Source organism: Ambystoma mexicanum, chromosome 14 (assembly GCF_040938575.1).
Source record: "Ambystoma mexicanum isolate Mex_15411 chromosome 14, UKY_AmexF1_1, whole genome shotgun sequence".
Lineage (NCBI taxonomy): Eukaryota > Metazoa > Chordata > Amphibia > Caudata > Ambystomatidae > Ambystoma > Ambystoma mexicanum.
Genome location: NC_090940.1, coordinates 317,612,621 through 317,632,707, shown reverse-complemented (window position 1 = coordinate 317,632,707; position 20,087 = coordinate 317,612,621). Strand labels below are relative to the sequence as shown.

The following is a 20,087-nucleotide window of genomic DNA, read 5'->3' as shown; positions in this document are numbered from 1 at the left end:
GTGTCACTTCTGTTTCCCCTGGCATTTTGGTGAAATGACATCCCTGGTGCAAACAGAGTAGATTTGTTTGAACATATGATTTGGGAATGTAGGTTGAGGGTTTTCTGGAATGAAATCACATTAACAATGAACAATGTTTTGATGCTCCATGTTGATTATGATTCATTGACCATTATTTTGGTTCTTCAGGGCATCATTATATGCAAAGAGATTTGTACTGCGGGAATGGAAGAGTGAGAACATGCCCTGTGCCTCTGTGTGGTTGGAGGATCTACATAGAATGTCTTTACTAGAAAAGGTGATTTTGTACAGGAATAAGAAATTAAATCAAACTTCATGAGGAGATTTGGGTGAGGTTCTTGGAGTTGTAAATATAGTTCACCAATCCAATATGGGGGAGGAGGTTATATTTATATGCACATTGTTTATGTTTGTCATTTCTAATTAATGTTTTCAATAAATTCAAGAATCGACTTTTGAGATGGTTGAACAGATTCTTGCTAGCAATTATCCTCATGTTTTGAAAACGGCTTTAGAGAGGGCTAACCTTGTTTCAGTTTGTGACGTTTTGACCAAGAGGAGAGGTATTTTGCAAGATGCTTTACTTCAGTGCATACTTACATCCAGGCCTACAATCCACAAGGTTAAGCATGCTGTCAAGAAATGCTGGAAGATTTGATAGAATGAGCCAGAAATGGCATCCTTACTTAAGAAACAACCCATGTTTGTATATAAAAGACTGACAAATCTCGCAGTTTGCATATTCAACAGATGTTCTGAATCTTGAAATCAAGTCTTCTGAACAGTTTGGAACCTTTCCTTGCTTGTCATGCAGTTGTTGAAATAACATCATTAAACTTGATCATCTGTCACCTTTCACTGGTGAACATATTCCATTGGAACATTACATGACAAGCCTTACATTCCCTTCAGGAAAGCTGTATATATGGCAGACCAGTCGTGAATTGAAGGGCAGAATCCCTGAACAGCTTAAAGATATCCAGACACACAACATGAAATTCAGTGCTGGAAGCATTTTTTGGAATTGGGACATACCAGAAGCCAGCTGTAGTTTAAAGGACTTCAAACAATATTGCGACATACCAGATTCAGAGAAGGAAACTCCCACAGAGAGAAATATTTGGAAACTATACACTTCGCTCTGGCCAACGGAGGTTGAATGAGAATACGGATTGCAATGTATGTCTTTCAAAGAGAACTTACACGACAGATCATCATCAGTGGAACAATTTGGTTATTCCTCATCTTTTTTTGATTCTCACTTTTTATAATTTGGTGATTTTTTTAATAATTTCTGCCGGAATTGGAATTTAAAATAAACGTGTTGGCTCTTTTTAAATGTTCTTAATTAATATTGTATTATTATCGTTTTATATTAATCACTGTTCGGCATTTTTTGCTTGTTATGTGGTTTATTTCCTTTGATTTTGTTGATCACTGCGGGTTTGTTTTTGGACTGGTTTTCATGAATGTTTTCAATATTGAGTCTTTTCTGTTAATGAAAATATTACTTATAGGTTTCTAAATGCATGTAAATTTTGGAAATGTATTTATAAGTGTTGGGCGAACATTTGTTTTACATGATTTACTTTTTGAGAATCATGTTTCATGCAGATTTTAATACCCAATAAAATGTTTGTTATACAGAGAAGAACTTGTGCTTAAGTCATCATTGTGGTCCTGCCTGCAGGGTGTGCCCGGGTGAGGTGATGCTTGTGATTGTGGCACAGTGACGCCAGACATCATGATTTGGCATTTAAGCATGCGTCGACATGGGAGATGGTTTAGACTGTCTTGCTGTGTGTGCATGTTTGGTAAGATGTTTTTCGTCAGTTAATTTAAGAGTAGGTATGTTTATTGCATTTGCAGTAGGTTTTTATTTTTCTGAAAGAAGGTTTTGATTGTTTCATTGCAAGTCATTTCACAAAGGAACAGGAGGTCCTGAAGCATGTCATGATGTTCTACACTGACACAATGTTGATTTTGGATGAATAAAATCTCATTTGATATTTCAACTATGAATTTTGCTTCATAGCATTTGCACAAAATATTCCTTGAACTAATTTAGCATGAAAAAGGAGTGAGGGTAACAGGTTTTCATAGAATTATCCAACTTGAGCACCAGGTGTTTTGTTCTCTCTCTTTAACATGTTACCCACAAACTACATCATTAGTAGTGTGGCAGACTATATTCATAAAATAGTGTCTATTACATTGCCTGAGGTCAAAGCGGGGTTGAGCTGTCTGTCATGTCATGCAGCTAGTACCTAAGCTGCCAGACTTTTTAAGAAAATGCACATTTTGGTAAAAGTAAAGGGATCTTTCTGGAGGCCATGATCATACTCAACCTTAAGGGGGCTGGTATCTGACACAAACTAAACGTCAATATCCGATATGTTTTAAATGCCGATGTAAACTGGTTGCAGAAAATCCAGTATATACAATCCAAACTCCTACTGTTAAAAATACACTCCCCCCTCCCCCACCATTAGGTTGGCTTTGGTAAAGCATGCCATAGGTCATCAGTCAGTTGTGCTATATATTTTGCTTGGCTGAAGGGCGTGAGACTATATGGGGTAGTGGCGACAGACGCTGAGAAAGCCTTCAAACACTTAAGTCGCCATATTTCTGGAGAGCTCTAGAACAGCATGGTGTACCTAGCAAATTCATAGATGTGATTAGAATATTGTATTCCATCACAAAGGCCGCTGTATGAACTAACAGTCTGTGCTTGGGCTGTTTTGGATCTTGAGGTAGAGGCCTGTCAAGGCTGTCTGTTATCCCCAATGTTTTTTGGTGTGTGTGAGGAAGGCATGGTATCAATAGTAGACACAGGCACAATGGATACAAGTTTTGAAAACCTTTATTTACACTTTCAATTGAGTTGGAAGAATTCCTAACTGGCCCTAACTCTAAAATTGGATTAATCTTGACCATTAAACAATAACAAATACGTCAAAGTCAGTCTGGTCAAAATAAAAAAGGCCTATACTAAGAAAACCTAACCTTGTCCTCCTTCTTAGAATAACAAATGTGTTAAGAGAATACAAAATGAAAATACGGTCTCAAAAGAAAATGTCAGAATGGCTTCAGCACCAACTCCCTTCCGCAGGTTCAACCCTACAGGGTCTAGAAAGTCTCTCAAACAACTAAGGATGGGTGGATGGCACAGTTCTGTCAGTCTTGCACAGTTTGGCTTACTGGTACGATTCAACAGTTAAATCTTAGGCTTTCAACTTCTGTTAGTTCAATCACTTCCTTCGGCTTTGCCCGCATTGCCATCAATACTCAGTTTAGATATTCTTAATTTCTTACAGTTCTGCACATGCTTCCCTCTGCCGGGCTCGAGCCTGTGTTGTTTAACTTTATCACACAACTTCTCACAGTTCTGCCCATGCTTCCCTCTGCCGAGCCTGCCTCTCCTTCGTGGGGGAGCCCTTCCCCATGTTTTAACTCATATCCTTCTCTGTCGAAGACTTTCGAGACTGCAAGGAATTCACATAGACCTCTATATGACCACTTCAACCTTTCTGTCAACAATCCTTCAATTCACCTTTAACAACATCTTGTGGCACCAATACTTTGTGGTACTTATGATTTTCACTCTCTTTAATCTTCCCGCTTGGCCTTTTCAAATGTTCCTAGGTAATACCAATACCTCTTGTTATTTGTAGTTCTTGGTCTCTTTTAGTTTCAGAGCTCAAATTCAACACCAATTAGCTCTTAATCGAAGTTTGCATTCTCCTTCACTTGCCGTCTTGGGCTTTTTCCTAAATTCTTATATTTTACTTTTGCCCAATTGGCATATTTAAAAGTTTACGAATGTCACTTTCCTCTTATTCAACTTAATTTCCTTATCGCAGCTTCCTTTGATCTCTGCTTGCAATATCTATCAAAATCCAAAAGAAATTCACAGAGACTTTCAAATGTGCGACTTCATCTTGCAGGACCACTCTGCTACTTTGTATCATTGTCTTTCAACAATTGTTCGCGTTTTATAGGCACACGCGCAACCTTAAAATTTCAAATGGCAATCACTTTTCCTTTAACATCAACCAGACTTTTGTTTCCCTTGATAACTGGCTATGTTAATTGGATTTCTTTTGGCTCTTTCCTGCCGTTCAAGGCCGTTACCAATGCCTCTTCTGCTCCTCCCCAACTCTGCCGTTCACTCGGGAGGGTCGCGGGCCGTTTTCTGGCAAACTGAAGGTTTCTTAACCTCCGCTCGCTCGGCTTTGCTTTTCGAATGCTTGCGGCCTCCCAATAGCATGGAAATATTGCTTGGCTTTCTCTGGATCCTCTCCACTGTTGATCAGCCCATTGGCCATCCACCTTCCACAGCCTGGTTCGCATCAGCCTCAGAAGAGCTGTTCCTTCTCGTATCCAGCCTCACTCAAAGTGTGTCTGTGCGCCCCACCTTTAATCTTCACAGGGAGTGCTAATAAGTGGCAGGTGTACATTGTTAGAGTAACTTGCCCGACTCTGCCTGGCCTCATAAATCAGGGGAGATAATCCTCCTAACCTTATTCCTCATCTTCCTTGGTGAAATACTTTTGTCAAAGTAAAGTGGGTTTGTAGTTTTCCATAAAATAAGCAGCAATAGGGGTTAGATGGGTTGTGGAAAAAGGGGGATACCATGTCTCACCATTGGGTGCTTCTCCCCCACTCCCCGAGGATCCCCTACACAGGTGATCCTGCCTCACTTGTCCACTCACAGGGTCGGGATCCAAAAGCGATGGCCTTTCCCTGACCACCCGAGTATGGGATCCCCGGGGACTAGGTTGTTAAACACCCTCTGGTATTTCACAGCATGGCACTTGTGCTACCTCTGGAAAAGAGCGACATTCATGTATCAATACTGGGGAATATATATTGAAGCCAGCAGTCTATGTGAAAACCCTTATGTTTTTTATTTCTCAAACAGATGAAAAACTTCCAGCATTGTTGCAAATGATTGATACATTCACCTCACTTTCTGGTTATGTACTGAGGAGAGACAAGTGTAAAATGTTACATTACTCCTAGTTTTGTCAAATGTCTAATACCCAACTTCAGAAGGAAATGAGTTGGGGTGTGTGAGAGGGAGGAACAATGTTTAGGACTGTCTTGCACAATAACATTAGCCGATAATATGGGAAGGCCACTAGAGGCTGCCTCACAAGGGGGACATCTTGACAGTAAGATTTCAAATTGACTTGGTGAGGAAGGCTAGAGACTAAAGATGGTGTAGTGACTGTCGTCATCCATCTGTTAACTAGGTTAGCCACCATATACCACGTACCTACCTCAAACAGAAAATGCATTTGACCAAATAATATGTGCAGGGAAGATGCCAAAAATACCACTTGCAAAGTAATTTTAAAATATATTGGCTGGGTTACATATATCCTGGATGTTGCCACTAGGATACCCTTATGAAGAAATAAAACTTGATTAGAAATGGCAAACCACTCAGTTAGGTGGCATGGTATAAATGTGCTGTTTTGTCCTGGACCAAGGTGAGACAGACTGGAAGCCTTCTGAGCAACTGGTAGAAAAAGCATGGATTGGAAAGCAAGAACTTGATGGGTACAAGTAACTTCTAACAAGTAACAAGTAACGTCTCACACTAACAGACCCTAGCCAACCTGACTGTATATATGTACATTCCTTAACTGACCTGCCAAAATGTAATTAACTGTATGTATATATGTAAATATGTCCTTTCACCAGATTCTACAAAATGTAATGCTATGCTTTATACTCACCTGTGCCTTATCCTGCAACTAAGCTTTTATGTAATCTTATCTTCCTGGTCTCTGTTGCGCCCTGTTACCTCTGGGTTTTGCGTGCCATACTAAATAAATAAACAAACAAACTTATTTGGATTGCAGCAGATAATATTGGGATATTGGAGTTAGATCATAATCCCCAGCAGTGGATAAGGTATTAAAGTGTGATTGCCTCTAAAATGTACAAACTGTTAACGGAAGTGGTCTCTCATCTGGAAAAGAGAATATGTATGGACACTTGGGAGGAAGAATTAAGTGTGGGTCTGGAAGATTAGATATTTATATGGAGGAAGAGCTATTCCTTCCCTACTTTTGTGGGTCTGACACAAGGATTTCATTTATTATTGTTATTAGTATTATACAGTTAACATAAGTCAACCTTTAATGCAAACTTATTCATATTTAAGACCAATAAAATACAAACCAAAAAAACAATAAAATCAAAGAAAAAAAGATTACTATACATAATCAAAATCACATAGCCACAATTAAATACAACGTAAGCTGCATATACACAACAAGGAAGGTAGAAAAAAAGAACTTAAAAAAGTCTATTAGACCGTTGTTCACCAATTTCTTTAATTTCGTCAGGAAATATGTAATTCAATTAAGATCAAAGTCCATGCCTAGTCCCAATGGAGCTAAATAAGCATTTCTCAAGATCATTAACGAAGTAGATCCCAACAGGAGATGTTTCACAGTTTCAATACAATTATCGCTGCATAATTGTCAAAGCCTCTCGTGCCTCTATATTGCAAATCGAACCCCAGTATTTTCAAAGGTGGCAACCGAATTAAACTTAACTTTTTAGTATTCCCATATCGAATAATTACCAAGGTAGTTGCTTATAGGCCTTGGCAGAAGATTTAGTGGACAAGTCAATTCATGTTTGATCCATACAGTTTGTGAACAAAAGTTCCCATACCTTCAGCCGAAACCCAAAGTAAGGCAGCCTTAGCAAATCTGCAGGGACTCGGGCTAGCCACATCTCTGCATCTTACACATACTTTGTGTCATCTTTACAGCCTATAAAAGTGGAAATCATTTGGTTTACTTCTTGTGTTTTATTGATATTACACATCTCTTCAGTACTCCTGAATGTAAATTGTAATCATGTGTAAGAAATGAGGTTTCTACGGAAACCATTTGCTGGTTATATGGGTTGTTTAATTTGATGGATATGTTGGTTTGAACTTGCTTAGTCTTCTTACTTCTGCATTCAGAATAAAGAAATGTAACAAAAAATACAAAAACATACGGTGTGAGAGGTGGACAAGCTACCATTGACTCATGTTTTGGTCCTTTCATTCTGGGGCAGTCACAACAGTGTGCAATTGGGCAAACACAGGTGTCACACGTGAGAAGAAGAAACTTCCATGTGAGTATCCATTTTGCTGATCTGCTAGTTATGTTAACTTGCCTATAAAGAGTGCCGCTGAGATGACCAGTACCAGGTAACAAGGAACTTTAGATGGCATCTGAAGGAGGCCCTATCCCTGTTGATTAAAATGACGTACACATAATATAAGCAAAATAACAAGACTCTCATTTAAAAACCATTTTATTATGAACACCAGAACGTCCAACATAACTATGCCCAGGTAATTCACAGGAATGTTACTAGATATTCCATTTGAAAGTCATTTTTACAGATTTCCATTCATAAATAATCTCTGAATTCACTTAAAAAAAATACAGTTACTAATATGTCCATTGTGTGTGTTTGTGTAACAGCTTACATAAGTAAAATATACATAATCTCCTCTTCAGTATTGGCTCTAGATAAATGATAAATCGAACAGTCACATTCAACAATTATGAACAAGAAACGCGCCTTGAGTTCCCGGATAGGCCTGACTTCCTATCGGTATAGGATATGGTACACTCTTTGACAAGTTAAAAAAAGCTTTGAAATTAAAGTGCCCAGTCTCTGAGTTGAACAGATTAGTGGCTGCCATCTTGAGAAGCTGGCTATCAGCTTTAGACTGTCTTGTGCTGAGAAATATACATTGTGGTTATGGCACACTGACCACGGTTACAACACTGCATCGAAGGCATGTATTTGGCCAGACGAGGATGAACACAGAGAAAATGTTCTCCGTCTCCATGGCATTTGGTCAACTAAGTTGTGATGGGTCTTGCCACCTGGGAGAACATACCGATTTTAAAGCAGACGACAGCATTCTGACAACTGAATTGCTCAATTTGGCTGAGCACTGCAAGGTAACTTACTTTGGGCTTGTTGAATTGGAATCGAGAAACTAGTCAAGTAGGCTTGTTCATTGCACGTACCCACTCTTCTTGCTTCAAATGCGGAGCCAATATGTCAACTCACGACCAGATTTCCCTCTCCACATGTGTTGTCAAAAAAACGGTGTCGACAGTACAGACTTTTGTATTAATGTGACTGGTGATGGACTTAACAGGAACTCTCTTCTCGCCATGAGGCTCAAACATTGTAGTCTGTCTGTAGTCATGAGCCTATGTTATGCAATATTGCCCAGGAAATAAAAGGTCAATGATTGTTCTAGCTGGTCTATATTTGAGTAAATTACCTCAGGCCAGGATCTTTGGAAGGAAGGAGGCCAAAATCGGTCTATACTAATGTATATTTTTTTGCAGATTAATCACTACAAATAGAAGGTAGAATTGTTTCTGTTTCCTACTGGCCCGAGGCAGAAATCAATGCTTGCACTGAATTTAGGCAAGGCTTTCTAAGCACTTGTGATGATAACCCTGAATGTTTCCATCTATAGTGGAGGAAGTAAGGAGCGTGAAACACGGTTAACAACGAAAAAGGTTTTGTCTCTGATCCTAGGAAAACTTTCCTGGTTGACGATTCTCAAAATGCCATCTTGTTTGATACTGAATAGGACGTGGTTGTTTATGAGCAAACGTTGCCCCACCCAGACCATATGAATTTATCCTGCAAACACACTTGTGTCACTTTGATTATCCACAGCCGATACATTTTCGTCTATTTGTAGATGGGTCTGAACGTGCAAGTGAAGAGAGGTTTTCACACTAGTATGGGTCACTGTATGCTAGGATAAGATTGTCCAGATCCCGTTGGCATCAAGGCACCACCATCACAGGGCCACCTTAGAGTACTCTAGGAATGATGGTGAAGGGCACAATGGGGCTGCTAGCCTCCAGCTCCAGGGCGGTCAAAAAGCACTCTGTGGCTGCCCCGTCATTGCCCTGCGCCTGCAGGACATCTCCGAGGCTGTTCCACACCTCGTGTGCCGTGGAGTTCACCTGGACAGCATCTCTTAGGATCTTCTCTGCCAGGGTATACCGGCCCAGGTGGTGCAGTATCAAGCTCTGTAACAAGACAAATGGTAACAAAATCTTAAATCGTAGAACAGAAACAAATATCCACAAATCTGATAGTTTATTCCAGATCACGCCCGCACAATAAGTATTAAGGATATCAAAAGTAATTTCATGAACCCCTAATTTAATTTTCTTTTTGTGAAAACCTGAAAACAAGCACCAGGTACGATCTGTTATTGGAACGTGGTAGTTACTCAAACACCAGCACAGCCTGTTCTTAAGTATAGTCGATGTTGCTACCATAGGGCCACTTGTTGCCATGTTGGGCAACAAACAAATCCCTTTTTATCAAGCACAAAACATAAGCGGCACCTGATGGAAGAGTGAGCATTCTCGCCTTCCTTATCACAAGGGCAGCCTCAGGCACCAAATGCACCACTGCCGATGGGACAAATGGATGTATTCAGACTGAGAAGTACGATTAATACGGGCGAACTTGCGGATGACGGTCTATCTCTTGGAAAAATAATAATGGATGGATTTATTCAGACTGAGAAGTACGATTAATACGGGCGAACTTGCGGATGACGGTCCATCTCTTGGAAAAATAATAATGGGTAACACTAGCTCGTAACAACCAAACACCTCCCACGCATGCTGTGTGGTCCAAATAGGTCTTCTCAAACTGCTCAGGGCAATATAATCCCTTCTAGAGGCACAAAAGCAGTGCTTGTGAGAATAGACAAAATAACCCTGCGTACTAGGGTTGAGGATGTGTGTATCAATATTTCACATCAAGCTATACAGGCCAGAAAACAAGGCATGTTAACATAGCGCGCAGTATGCTTTCTTGCATGCACATTTTTGGAAATGCAAGGCTCACCTTATTCACAAAGATGACCTGCACATTTCCAAGGGGGTGTGCACCACTGCAAACAAGTGCTGGCCAGCCCCTTTGCACGCATACGCGCCTGGAGTGCATAAGTGAAACGAATGTATGGCAGGTTCCCAGCGACCACATTTATTACATTAGAACATTTCACAGGGAAAACCACTCAAAGAGCTTGCCCCCGTGTATTACTTAAAAAAAAAACACAATAAGGAAAACGCAGTTCTATTTCAGTGTGGGATTAAAAATACTTCTGTGGTTACAACCTAAAGAAAATGCATGCAAGATTTGGAAATGAGCCCCTCCTGCACTGCGTATGGCCCAGCACATCAACAAAACAGAATCAAGGGAATGACTGCTTTTTTATTCTGCACATTTTAAATCACATTCCATTTTCGAATTCAGGGGGCGATCTGCAATCAACAGAATGGCCACATTCCCCACTCTTGCTTTGTGCAAATGTGCACAGAAAGTGGAAAGAACATCGGAATGTGCATATCTATGATGCGCTCGTTCAGGTGCCCTTTTTGAATTGGGCAAAACCTTTTTTCACACAAGTTTACAAAATCTGACATTTATATTGGTTATTGCTGAAGGTGAATTTGCAAAGAAACAAGAGTTGCTGGGCCTGGCGGATACTGAAGGAACCGAAAAGGTGAACGATATAGCCTGCACACAACCAAAAAAAGTAGTAGCAGAGAAAGGAGGGCCATGTTCGGTGCACGTGCAACATGCTGGAGTGCAGAACTCTGCACTGTAAATGCTAAAGATCATATAGAGGTGTCAGCGACCTCATGTACAGAGGAGTCATGGTGTGGGATCTCCTAATAGCAGAGGAGCAGTGAGTGGCGCGCGAAGGGTCCACGATTGTTTGGGGCCAAAAAGCCCTCGTCTGGAGGGATAGCATTAACTGAAGATGCTGATGGCTTGCTAAAGGCACAGGACTACAGAAAACAATGTGGTGACCCAAATATGTGTGTGTGTGTTTTATCGCTTAGAGCACGGTTGTCCTACTCCGGGCCTTCAGGGCCGGAAACGTTGGCTTTTCAGGATACCCCTCATTGATATTCATGAGGTAAGTCCTTACCCCATGATACTATGCTGGGAAGATGCCCAGAGGATCTTACCCATACAACCCCTTTACATTAGGGAATGGGTGGCAGCACCTAGGCCCAACGGTCATCCTTCCCACATAATTGCCATCAGGCAGGGGTGTGCATCACAACCCCACGCTTTAACTCTTGCCCCCTTTCTTAATTGACAATTGGGAATCCTATCTTGATAAAAGAATATGAGGGAGGGGCGACCACCACAAACCCACGCTTTAACTCTTGCCCCCTTTGTTAATTGACAATTGGGAATCTTATCTTGATAAAAAAGATGAAATGGAATTGAAAAAGGTAAAGAAGAATTATTCTGATATGGTTTCTAGAGTTGTCTTTTTATAGTTACATGAATGAATTACGAAGTGATAAGGCGATCTATTAACAATATACATACAGACTAATCAGCCAATGTTTTTAGAAAATTGCACATTAGTTGTTAAGAAAGGGTTTTCGTTCACAATAGAAACAACAATTTAAAAAATAAACAAGATCATGTAATAAATAATGGGGGGGATGTACACATCATGAATCTTGTGAACGTTGATTAAAACATGCACATTAGGATCTTCTATACGTTTGTTGTGTAGTGAGTAATAAAGGTCTATGCATTATAAAAGTTAAATACCAACATATTGTGGAAGAAAACATTTGATAAGGGACCTCAACAGATAATCGAAATATTATTCTAATAAAACATATTAGATGGAATTGATAAAGTATAGGGTGACCAATCTTGATTATCCTCAAATGAAAGTGTTTTTTTATTTCTATGAATTAATCAATCAATGAGCAATATAATACATAGGTACTCGACTGCTAATTGGGAGGATACTTACTCTAAAACCTAAAAATGTTTATCTTTAGAACACATCAGCCTGCTGATATCTCGTGGATTCCCCGTCACTTTTACAATCAGTGGGAATTGAGACAAGTCCTTGCGGTAAGCTTGATTTCACCAGTTATCCATTATTATATTGCTTTGTAGATCCTTAACCTTGAATCCTAAAAACAGACCAGACATTCATGTACCATTCGTGTAATGTCAGATAAGGATTACTTGCCCAGAGGGACTTCGAAGAGGAAAACAAAAAACCGAGCCGGATTCATTTTCAAGGAATAATTGCACAAAGGTCTGCAATACACTATCCCTACTTAACTAGTAGTGAGCGAGTCTATGTAGGACTTTTAGAATACAATTACGCAATTGATGCACAGATCATGATTGACTAAAACACACAGAAGTGTGTTCCCTGGCTCTCGTCTGTAATCGACAAAAGGGCAAAGTTACTTGGAACTATTTTGATAGGACTAAAATACATTTCTCTATTTTGCAGAGTTCCTTCTGATATAAAGGTAAACGCCCATTTTTTTGCATGAGGGATCAGTTTCTCAAAAGCAGGAGTGGGTAACAACAAAAGTGAAAGGTGAGAAACAGATTACCCCCCTTTATACTGGGAAGGGAAGGATTGGTTGTGCTTAACTGCCAAGAATCAACAACCAATTTAATTTATGTATTATTGATTTTAAAAAAAAGTTTTGAATAAAAACAATGTTGGAAAAATGTATAGTTTGTGTCTGGTTCTAAAAGTATGTGTAGTCTGGTTATGTAATTACATTGGTGTGACACACCCCATAAATTAAATGGGTTGTTGATTCTTGGCATATAAGCACAACCAATCCTTCCCTTCCCAGTATAGAGCGAGATCTGTTTCTCACCTTTCACTTTTGTCCATTTTTCAGAGCCCACAGATGCATTGCCATAACTGATTTGCCCACATGCGGCTCATTCTATGGTCAAACATAAGTTAAAAAAAGGCTTTGGCGCGACATATGCGTTACGCAGAACATAAAAGCATAAAGAGGGCTGGAGGTTCATAGGAGCCTACTGTGTTGCAACGGACAGCTTAATGGGCGGACCAGATGCGCCTTGCAGTCTATCCAGTACACCGCATCTTACATGGAGTATTGGAAAGGCGTAATCCCTACTCCTTTTTGTCTGTGCCTCTCTGAGCTTTGTTTTGCTCTTTTAACATTTAGACTTGGCTGGTGGCAGTGGTATCTACCCTTACTTTTCTACCGCGATTATACTATATAAACGTGGTACTGTTCAAGGCTATTGTGGTAGCCTCGAACATAAACCCGCTTGCCCAAATACTTTTTATTTCAGCTCCGGTCGGGTTTAGTTGCCATTTCTTTTTTTTAAACTCCTTCTTGTGTTTTACTTTGTGCGGCAAACCAGGTTTGCCTTCTTTGTTCACCGTCTTTTGGCGGGCTTCTACGAAGAAGCCCTCCTTTGGTGCCTGGGTGTCTAGGTGGGCTGAATGTGAGGGAGGGGTGAAGTCACCCCCTGCACAGGGTCTCCTTGGAGACCCAAGTGTCACTTTGTAATGATTGGCTGAGGTGGTTGTCGGGGCCGGACAACCCCCCTGCTGAGTGATTGACAGCCAGGCTGTGTGAATGGGGGATTTTCGCATTAAAAGGCAGAACTCTTGGGCTGGAAGTCAGAGTCACCACTGGAACTGCAAGGAACTGAAGAGAAGCGGAGAAGACGCCGGCTGCTGCACCCCCGAGACCCGGTGAAGCCCTGCTGCAGTCCTGAGCTTTCTACCCTTCAACGACCAGAGAAGATCCAGTCCGGAGTCTTCTTCCCTTGAGCCTGGTGGGGTCAACTAGCTCATCTTCCACAGCCAGAGGATCCTCTTTGTGGTCGAAATGAAATCACTGCACACTGCTGTAGTGGTCCGGATAGCCATCTGAAGAGTCTCTCCTGTTTTAAAGGATCACACCTTTTATTCACTGTAGCTGCTGCTGGCCTCATCCCTGGGTAGTGCAGATCACTCCAGACGTTGTCCTTCTTGTCCCCACGACTGAAGCTCCAGGAACCGCGAGTCTGCAGGAAACTACCAGGAACAACTGCCATGGCACCAGCGTTCTTCAACGAACAAGGTACTGAGTCTGACTTGGAGAAATTGGGGTGAACCCTTCTTCCTCACCAAAGGTTTGTCCTTTTCTTCCTTCCCTCTTATGACTTTTGCCTCCTCTTCTGACAATATCTAAGTACTCCTGGCAATCTTGAATCGCGAACTGTTCTGTGTGATCCTCGGCAACAGGAACCCTGTTCCACTTGACACTGGCGCAGGCCTATTGACTTTTATCTTCGTGTTAGACAGTGCCCTCTGATTCTCTCGGCCTTGACAAAAGTATTGCCTATGATTTTTATCCCCAACTCTCTTGTGTTATTTCATATGCTAAGTGTGTTTAACTACGGTTACATTTCTTCCCGTGGGTACACGTATCTTTAATAAGACCAAACGGTCATTACTGTCAAAAAGTGATCGCATATGTATTCCCGGTAATGTCTTTTGTTTCATAACACCGGTCTGTCGAATCCTAAGGTACTTACCTTGAATTGTTCTGCACAAGGGGAATTGGTTGTGTGTAGTGTATTTGAATTGTGGTTTTATTTTACTAGAAGTGAAGGGTTTTGTGAACAGATGGTTTAAAAATAAATGTACTTATATTTTTTAACCAGAAACCTTGAGTCAGTGTTTGCTTGAGTCACAGTCATTGTAGTCCTTTGTGTAATCTCTACTACTGCTCATTTGCTCTTGAGATAAGTCTGGCAGCTCAGTCACTGCTACCACTCTTTCTGTGTAGTACAGGCTTGTACCAAAGGTGAACTTGTATTACCACTTGTAGTCCTAACTCTGTGGAGTGGTCCCTAAGGGCACTGCATAGGTTTCTGCCTAACAGAGCCTATTGTGTTGCAGTGGACAGCTTAACGAACGGACCCGAAGCGCCTTGCAGTCTATCCCTCGTCTGTCCCTAAATGCCATTCAAGGTGTAATAGGGATCAATTGGCAGTCATGCAGAATCTCCCTTTGGCACGCCCCATGCAACTGGTGCCGTTTCTGCTTTTCTCCAGTGTTGCCTCGATATTGATTTACCACCCCTAGCCAAGCATCCTAGCTTCTCCCAAACAAGTTATGTTTAATCGGCAATGAGCTGTACATTTTCATTTCCACCCATCATCCACACACAACACTAGCCGATGACATTGCCAACACGCACCAGACCCCAATCATATTCATAGTAATCGTCACAGGAATTTCCGTAAAAGCAATGACAATAGCCCCCCAACCAAAGCAAATATGTGCAAAATTCGACATTCTCTTATTCTGTTTTAACGCTAACAGGGCCGGCCTTAGGGAAGGGCCACTGGCTCGACCACCTGGGGTCGCCCTTAGCACCCCAACATGCCAGCTCGGGTGGGTCTTTCAAGGGCTCCCCCGAACTAGCATGTTGGGTGAAACACGGCAGGCGCCCTATTGAACCGAAATGCGCCCGCTGACGCCAGCACAGAGCAGGGCGCATGTTATCACAATAGGGCGTGGCTGTCAAACCAGCATGGGGTAACCTTTGAAAGGCAGTCCCATGCTGGTTTGACAGCCGCAGCGCTATTTAAGCGATTAACTCCCCACGAAGCAGGGAGTCAATCGCCTAATTAAATACAGCGCCACTGATAATTTTTGCAGCCCCCTGCCCCCAAGGTGGGGAGTGGGGGGGGGGTGTCTAATTTGGTTGACTGGCCCGGGGCGCTGGCAGTGCTTAGGTCGGCCCTGAATGCTAATGCAATCCGGTTCACATGTAACACAACACTGTTATCATGACATGCATGGTCAGATGATGGTCTAGCACTATTGCATGCACCTTTGCTCTGGCCTTGTTGCTTCCAAGTCATTGTGTTGGAGTTGGAGCATAGACCACGCAACGGCCTAACGTTTTCATTGCTACATTTTGAAATTCTAAATGTAAAACTCTCCGGCCCATTTTCTTTTTCCGGGTTTAAAACGACACAATGAAGGCATTTGAATGTAGGATATCAGAAAACGCACTATGACCTTGTGTTAACCACTTGCCTACCAAGGACGTGGCTGTCTGGGTAGTGGGCAAGCCCCCGGTGCTGCCAAGAATGTGGTTGGACGCATCCTCCATTGACCCGGTTTAATTACTGCCATGCATGTATAAATAAGGTAGCAGTCCATTTGTTAAACAAAGTGTACATACCTCAGCAATGTGACTTGTAAACCCCGATCTCCACCGCCAATTGTAACTGCCTGCCTCCAGAGTGTGTATGAAGAGGGGCGAGTTCACAGAGAGATGCATCACCCAATAGAAAACTCACAAGCTGAAGACTGTTGCAATTGGCCGATGCTGTGCTTGGCTTGGTGGAAGAATACATCGGCCCAGAGATGCAGAAACTTCTGAGGCACAGATTTCTGAACCGAAAATCAACCTAAGCCTTGGCTGCTGCGTGTTCAGCAATGGGGAAAAGCTGAACAGGAACTTATTAATTGTAAAGTAACCCCATCAGGAGAGGGGATACAAATGTTTCTGGTGGGAAGCGACTGAGAAAGATGTAATTAATCTACACAGCAGATCGTGCAATGTTGTATGCATTGCCTATGCTGGTAACGCACTGCCCGATAACTCTGTCAGCAGCAGTACTTGGGGAATAAATCAAAGGTAAGTAGTGCGGCTCACAGTCAGTGCACGGAGGCGTGGGACTGCCAGTGGGAGGTGGGGGTTACAGAACCCCTGGTCTGCGGAGCCAATGACCGAGATGGGGGAAGACCTGAGGCCTGGGGGCACAGGCATCGCGCAGACACTGCATCCCTCGCCTCTGCGGGAAGAAGCCTAAGAAGAAGGGCAAGGCAGCAATGCAGCCTCAGCCTTGTCCCTGGCCTATCTACTGCTGTTGCAGATCTAGGAGAGGCCAGTGGAGGTGGGCGCCTCCTATATTCCAGTAGGAGACAGGCTTAAGTGGCTTCAGATTGCAATTTTACTTTTGTGGCACACTGCTGTGGTGTCACCGCTCTTCTACTGCATCTCTCAGTTCAGGCGGTGGCTACTGTGAGAATGTCCCCTTCCTGCGTCTGGGGACTTCTAGTGGGGTGGTCCTTGGCACCAAGTGCCTCTCCAAGCTTGCAAATGATGGAACTGGAGTTGGCATGGGGAGGATCCCCTGGCCGTCCTTGCCTAGTCCCAGTCCATTGGCAGGGGATGGTCACATGAGGCCCATCGTCTGTCGCTTTAAGGAGCATATATCCTGATGAATGACCAGCAACAGTGACATCACGATCCTCTGATCTTTCAACAGCAGCCATTCATGTGCTCACAGTTGTGATGCATTTACGGACATTGTCCCTTTAAGAAAAAGAGTGCCTTGGGGATTCAAGGGAATCTGCATCCTTAGTCTTCGGGCCATGACAGCAGAAGTTGGGGCGAGGGTTGAGTGTCCATCAGGCTCGGACTGGCCTATAGGACAACAGGGCAATGCCCAAACCAAAAAAGGCAAAATGCTAGTGTGAGCCAGTTTCACCATGTGGCTAGTAGTTTTGACCAGTGTTACTGAATACATATTCTTTAAAATGCGCAATTTGCATCACATTGCATCAAAAACCTCCCCATTGGATACTACTCAAACAGTCGGCCACAAAAGGAATGACCTACCATTTGCAACTGTTGGCCACTTTTTCATTGGTTCCCGAGACCATGTTATGCCCCAGTCCGACCCTGGTGTCCATGTATTCAAAGGGCTTGTTTCTGTGACCTTCTGGCTAGATGTTCGGTGAAGGGGAGTTGGGCTGCGTGCCAAGCCACAAGCAATGATCACTGTGGAAATGCTGTCATATGTAGGAGACTGTGACATATGCATACAATTACAGTCACACATGAATCTGTCTACCCCACTTTCAAGCAGACAAAGGGAACTAAATGATCAAATGAATAAAATATCATTACATTTCTGACATAGCAGAAAAATCGTATTAGGAAATTTGCAGCTCCAGGCATGCAAGTATTTGAAAGATGGCTAGATGTGTTCATACATATTTATCTCATTGTAAGGGAGCTTTTTCACAGCCCTCTGCAGAGGGCTGTGTAACCATCTATTCTAATAGTAGAACTGTGTTTCGCCAAAAGGAATGGCCAGACATTCCAAGTGTAGCAGTAGCAGGGTAGTCAAACTTAACTACAAGTGGAAGGAGAACATCCAGGATATATTTAGGAAAGACAGTCCTTAGACGCAGAAGAGCATATTGCACTGCAAAGAGTGAAACAGTAGCAACACTCAGTGATACAAAGTAAATCTGTAGACCAGTGTCAAACAGATCTAAAAATACCTATTAAATCAGGGAGAGTCACTAAAAATCCAGAGCTCGGTGAAAAACTCCAGGCACATTAAAAAGGCCACCGTCACGGTAAGACCTTTCCAGTGTCACTTGTAGGAGTTCTGAACAACATGACCAATAGGATACAACAGGACAAAGTCTGTAGGCTGACCTGCAGTTAGGATGAAAAGCCAGGTAAGTCCCAGTTGCTTTGCACAGCTGCCCAGGAGAAGGCAATCGGCATCGGGGGTTACCAGTGGAGACCCAGAAGAGATTCTCCCCTTTTTGTTACTATGGGACTTGAAGGAACGTTTGGAACACTGTGCTTTGCCCCCAATACCTGGTTTGGATTGTTTGCGTTTAAAGAAATTGACGGCACTGAACATTTCCCTGACAGACCCCCTTTGGAGTAAAAGCTGGTGGCAAATATTGTCCTGTTGTGAAGGGAGACAAATCCTACCCTCACATTGCATCCTTACAGGAGACACCACCATCCCGACATCTTATTTATTGGGTTTTGCCACCATCCTGACACCCTCTGTTTAGTTTGTATACAAAGGCTAATAAAAACTCTTAAAATCTACTCAGTGCCTGTCAAAGTAGGCTCTCAATTAGGTTTGCAAAAGATGTCAGTTATTCGTATTGCAATGCAATGAAACAATACGACAGAGTTTCCTGGTCATGGAAATGAACCTCCCGAGCAGAGTCAACAGTGTTTGTGTATATATATATATATATATATATATATATATATATATATATATATATAGGAAACTCCATTTGAGCCAAGTCGCGCATTCCACAATGCCACCTAGTAGCATCGCTGGAAGTTCACCTCCAGTTCTGAGCCGCAACAGCATGGCATTGTGGGTATGCAAATTGGCTCAAATGCAAACCTTTTTCTTCAGGAACTTGTCTTTGTCGAAGAAGGCAGTGCTACTTTATACATAGCTTAATCAACCCAAGACAGACATCTGCAAGGCTGCCAAGACAACTACATACCTGCTTTGTCCCTTATTAGGGATCATCAGTGCAGTATAGTGCTTTTTCATGCCATTGTACAAATGGCATTTTCTAAACAAAATACCATCTCTCACCTGCTTTTCTCTACTTTATTTGGTCACGGGTATCACCCCTCTCATACACATCCTCACTCCATCTAATCACATGCTCTGCACTCCTGTCTCAGTAGTGCTTTATGGGCCCTGGCGCTTACTTATCGCAATGCCTTGTGGTCTTGCACGCTTGCCTGTGCCAACAAGTATAGCTACCCTTCTAATGTCTTCATTACATGGCGGCTATTATGCACATTTTGCTTTCATATTATAACATTAACATTATTAATAACAAATAACATGTCTGAGCCCGAGTTCTGGTCTGTCACAATGGTTACTACACTAGTCGACCTACTAGATCTACTCGTAGACCACCAGGTTGACTTGTAAACAGTGAAAGAGATAGTAATTATATTTCCGCAATATTGGATGATGCGAGTAGTAGACCATGAACTCTGGAAATAAACAGTGTATTTAGACAATTTTATAGTGTACTATACGACACCAAAATAACCTGTACAGATGGCGACATTTCATTATAGTTGGATAAAATTAAATTCCACTGACATTAACTGAAATCTACAGTGCCATTGATAGCTTTGCAAAGAGTAAATCCACTGGCCAGCAAGGATTGACCGCCGAGTACTATAGGGCATACAGAGATATCCTTGCACCCTATTTGTTAGACATGCATAATGAGGCATACACTTTCGTATCACTAAATATTGCCAATATTATTGTAATATTAAAATCCAACAATACCGATCCTTATTTATGTGGTATTTAGACATCCATAT

General features: G+C 42.1%; 1 protein-coding gene across 2 annotated transcripts in view; it reads right to left on the bottom strand.

The window, feature by feature from the left end:
* Positions 1–7,335: 7,335 nt before the first annotated feature.
* TTC7B (tetratricopeptide repeat domain 7B) overlaps positions 7,336–20,087 on the bottom strand; it is a 2,178,739-nt gene continuing 2,165,987 nt past the window's right edge. Inside the window, exon 20 of one of the 2 annotated variants that reach the window (XM_069637451.1) lies at positions 7,336–9,116. In XM_069637451.1, coding sequence (XP_069493552.1) covers positions 8,895–9,116 — 222 coding nt within the window. In that variant the 3' untranslated portion in view covers positions 7,336–8,894. The remainder of the gene's footprint in view (positions 9,117–20,087) is intronic. The other variant, XM_069637452.1, reaches the window with a different exon arrangement.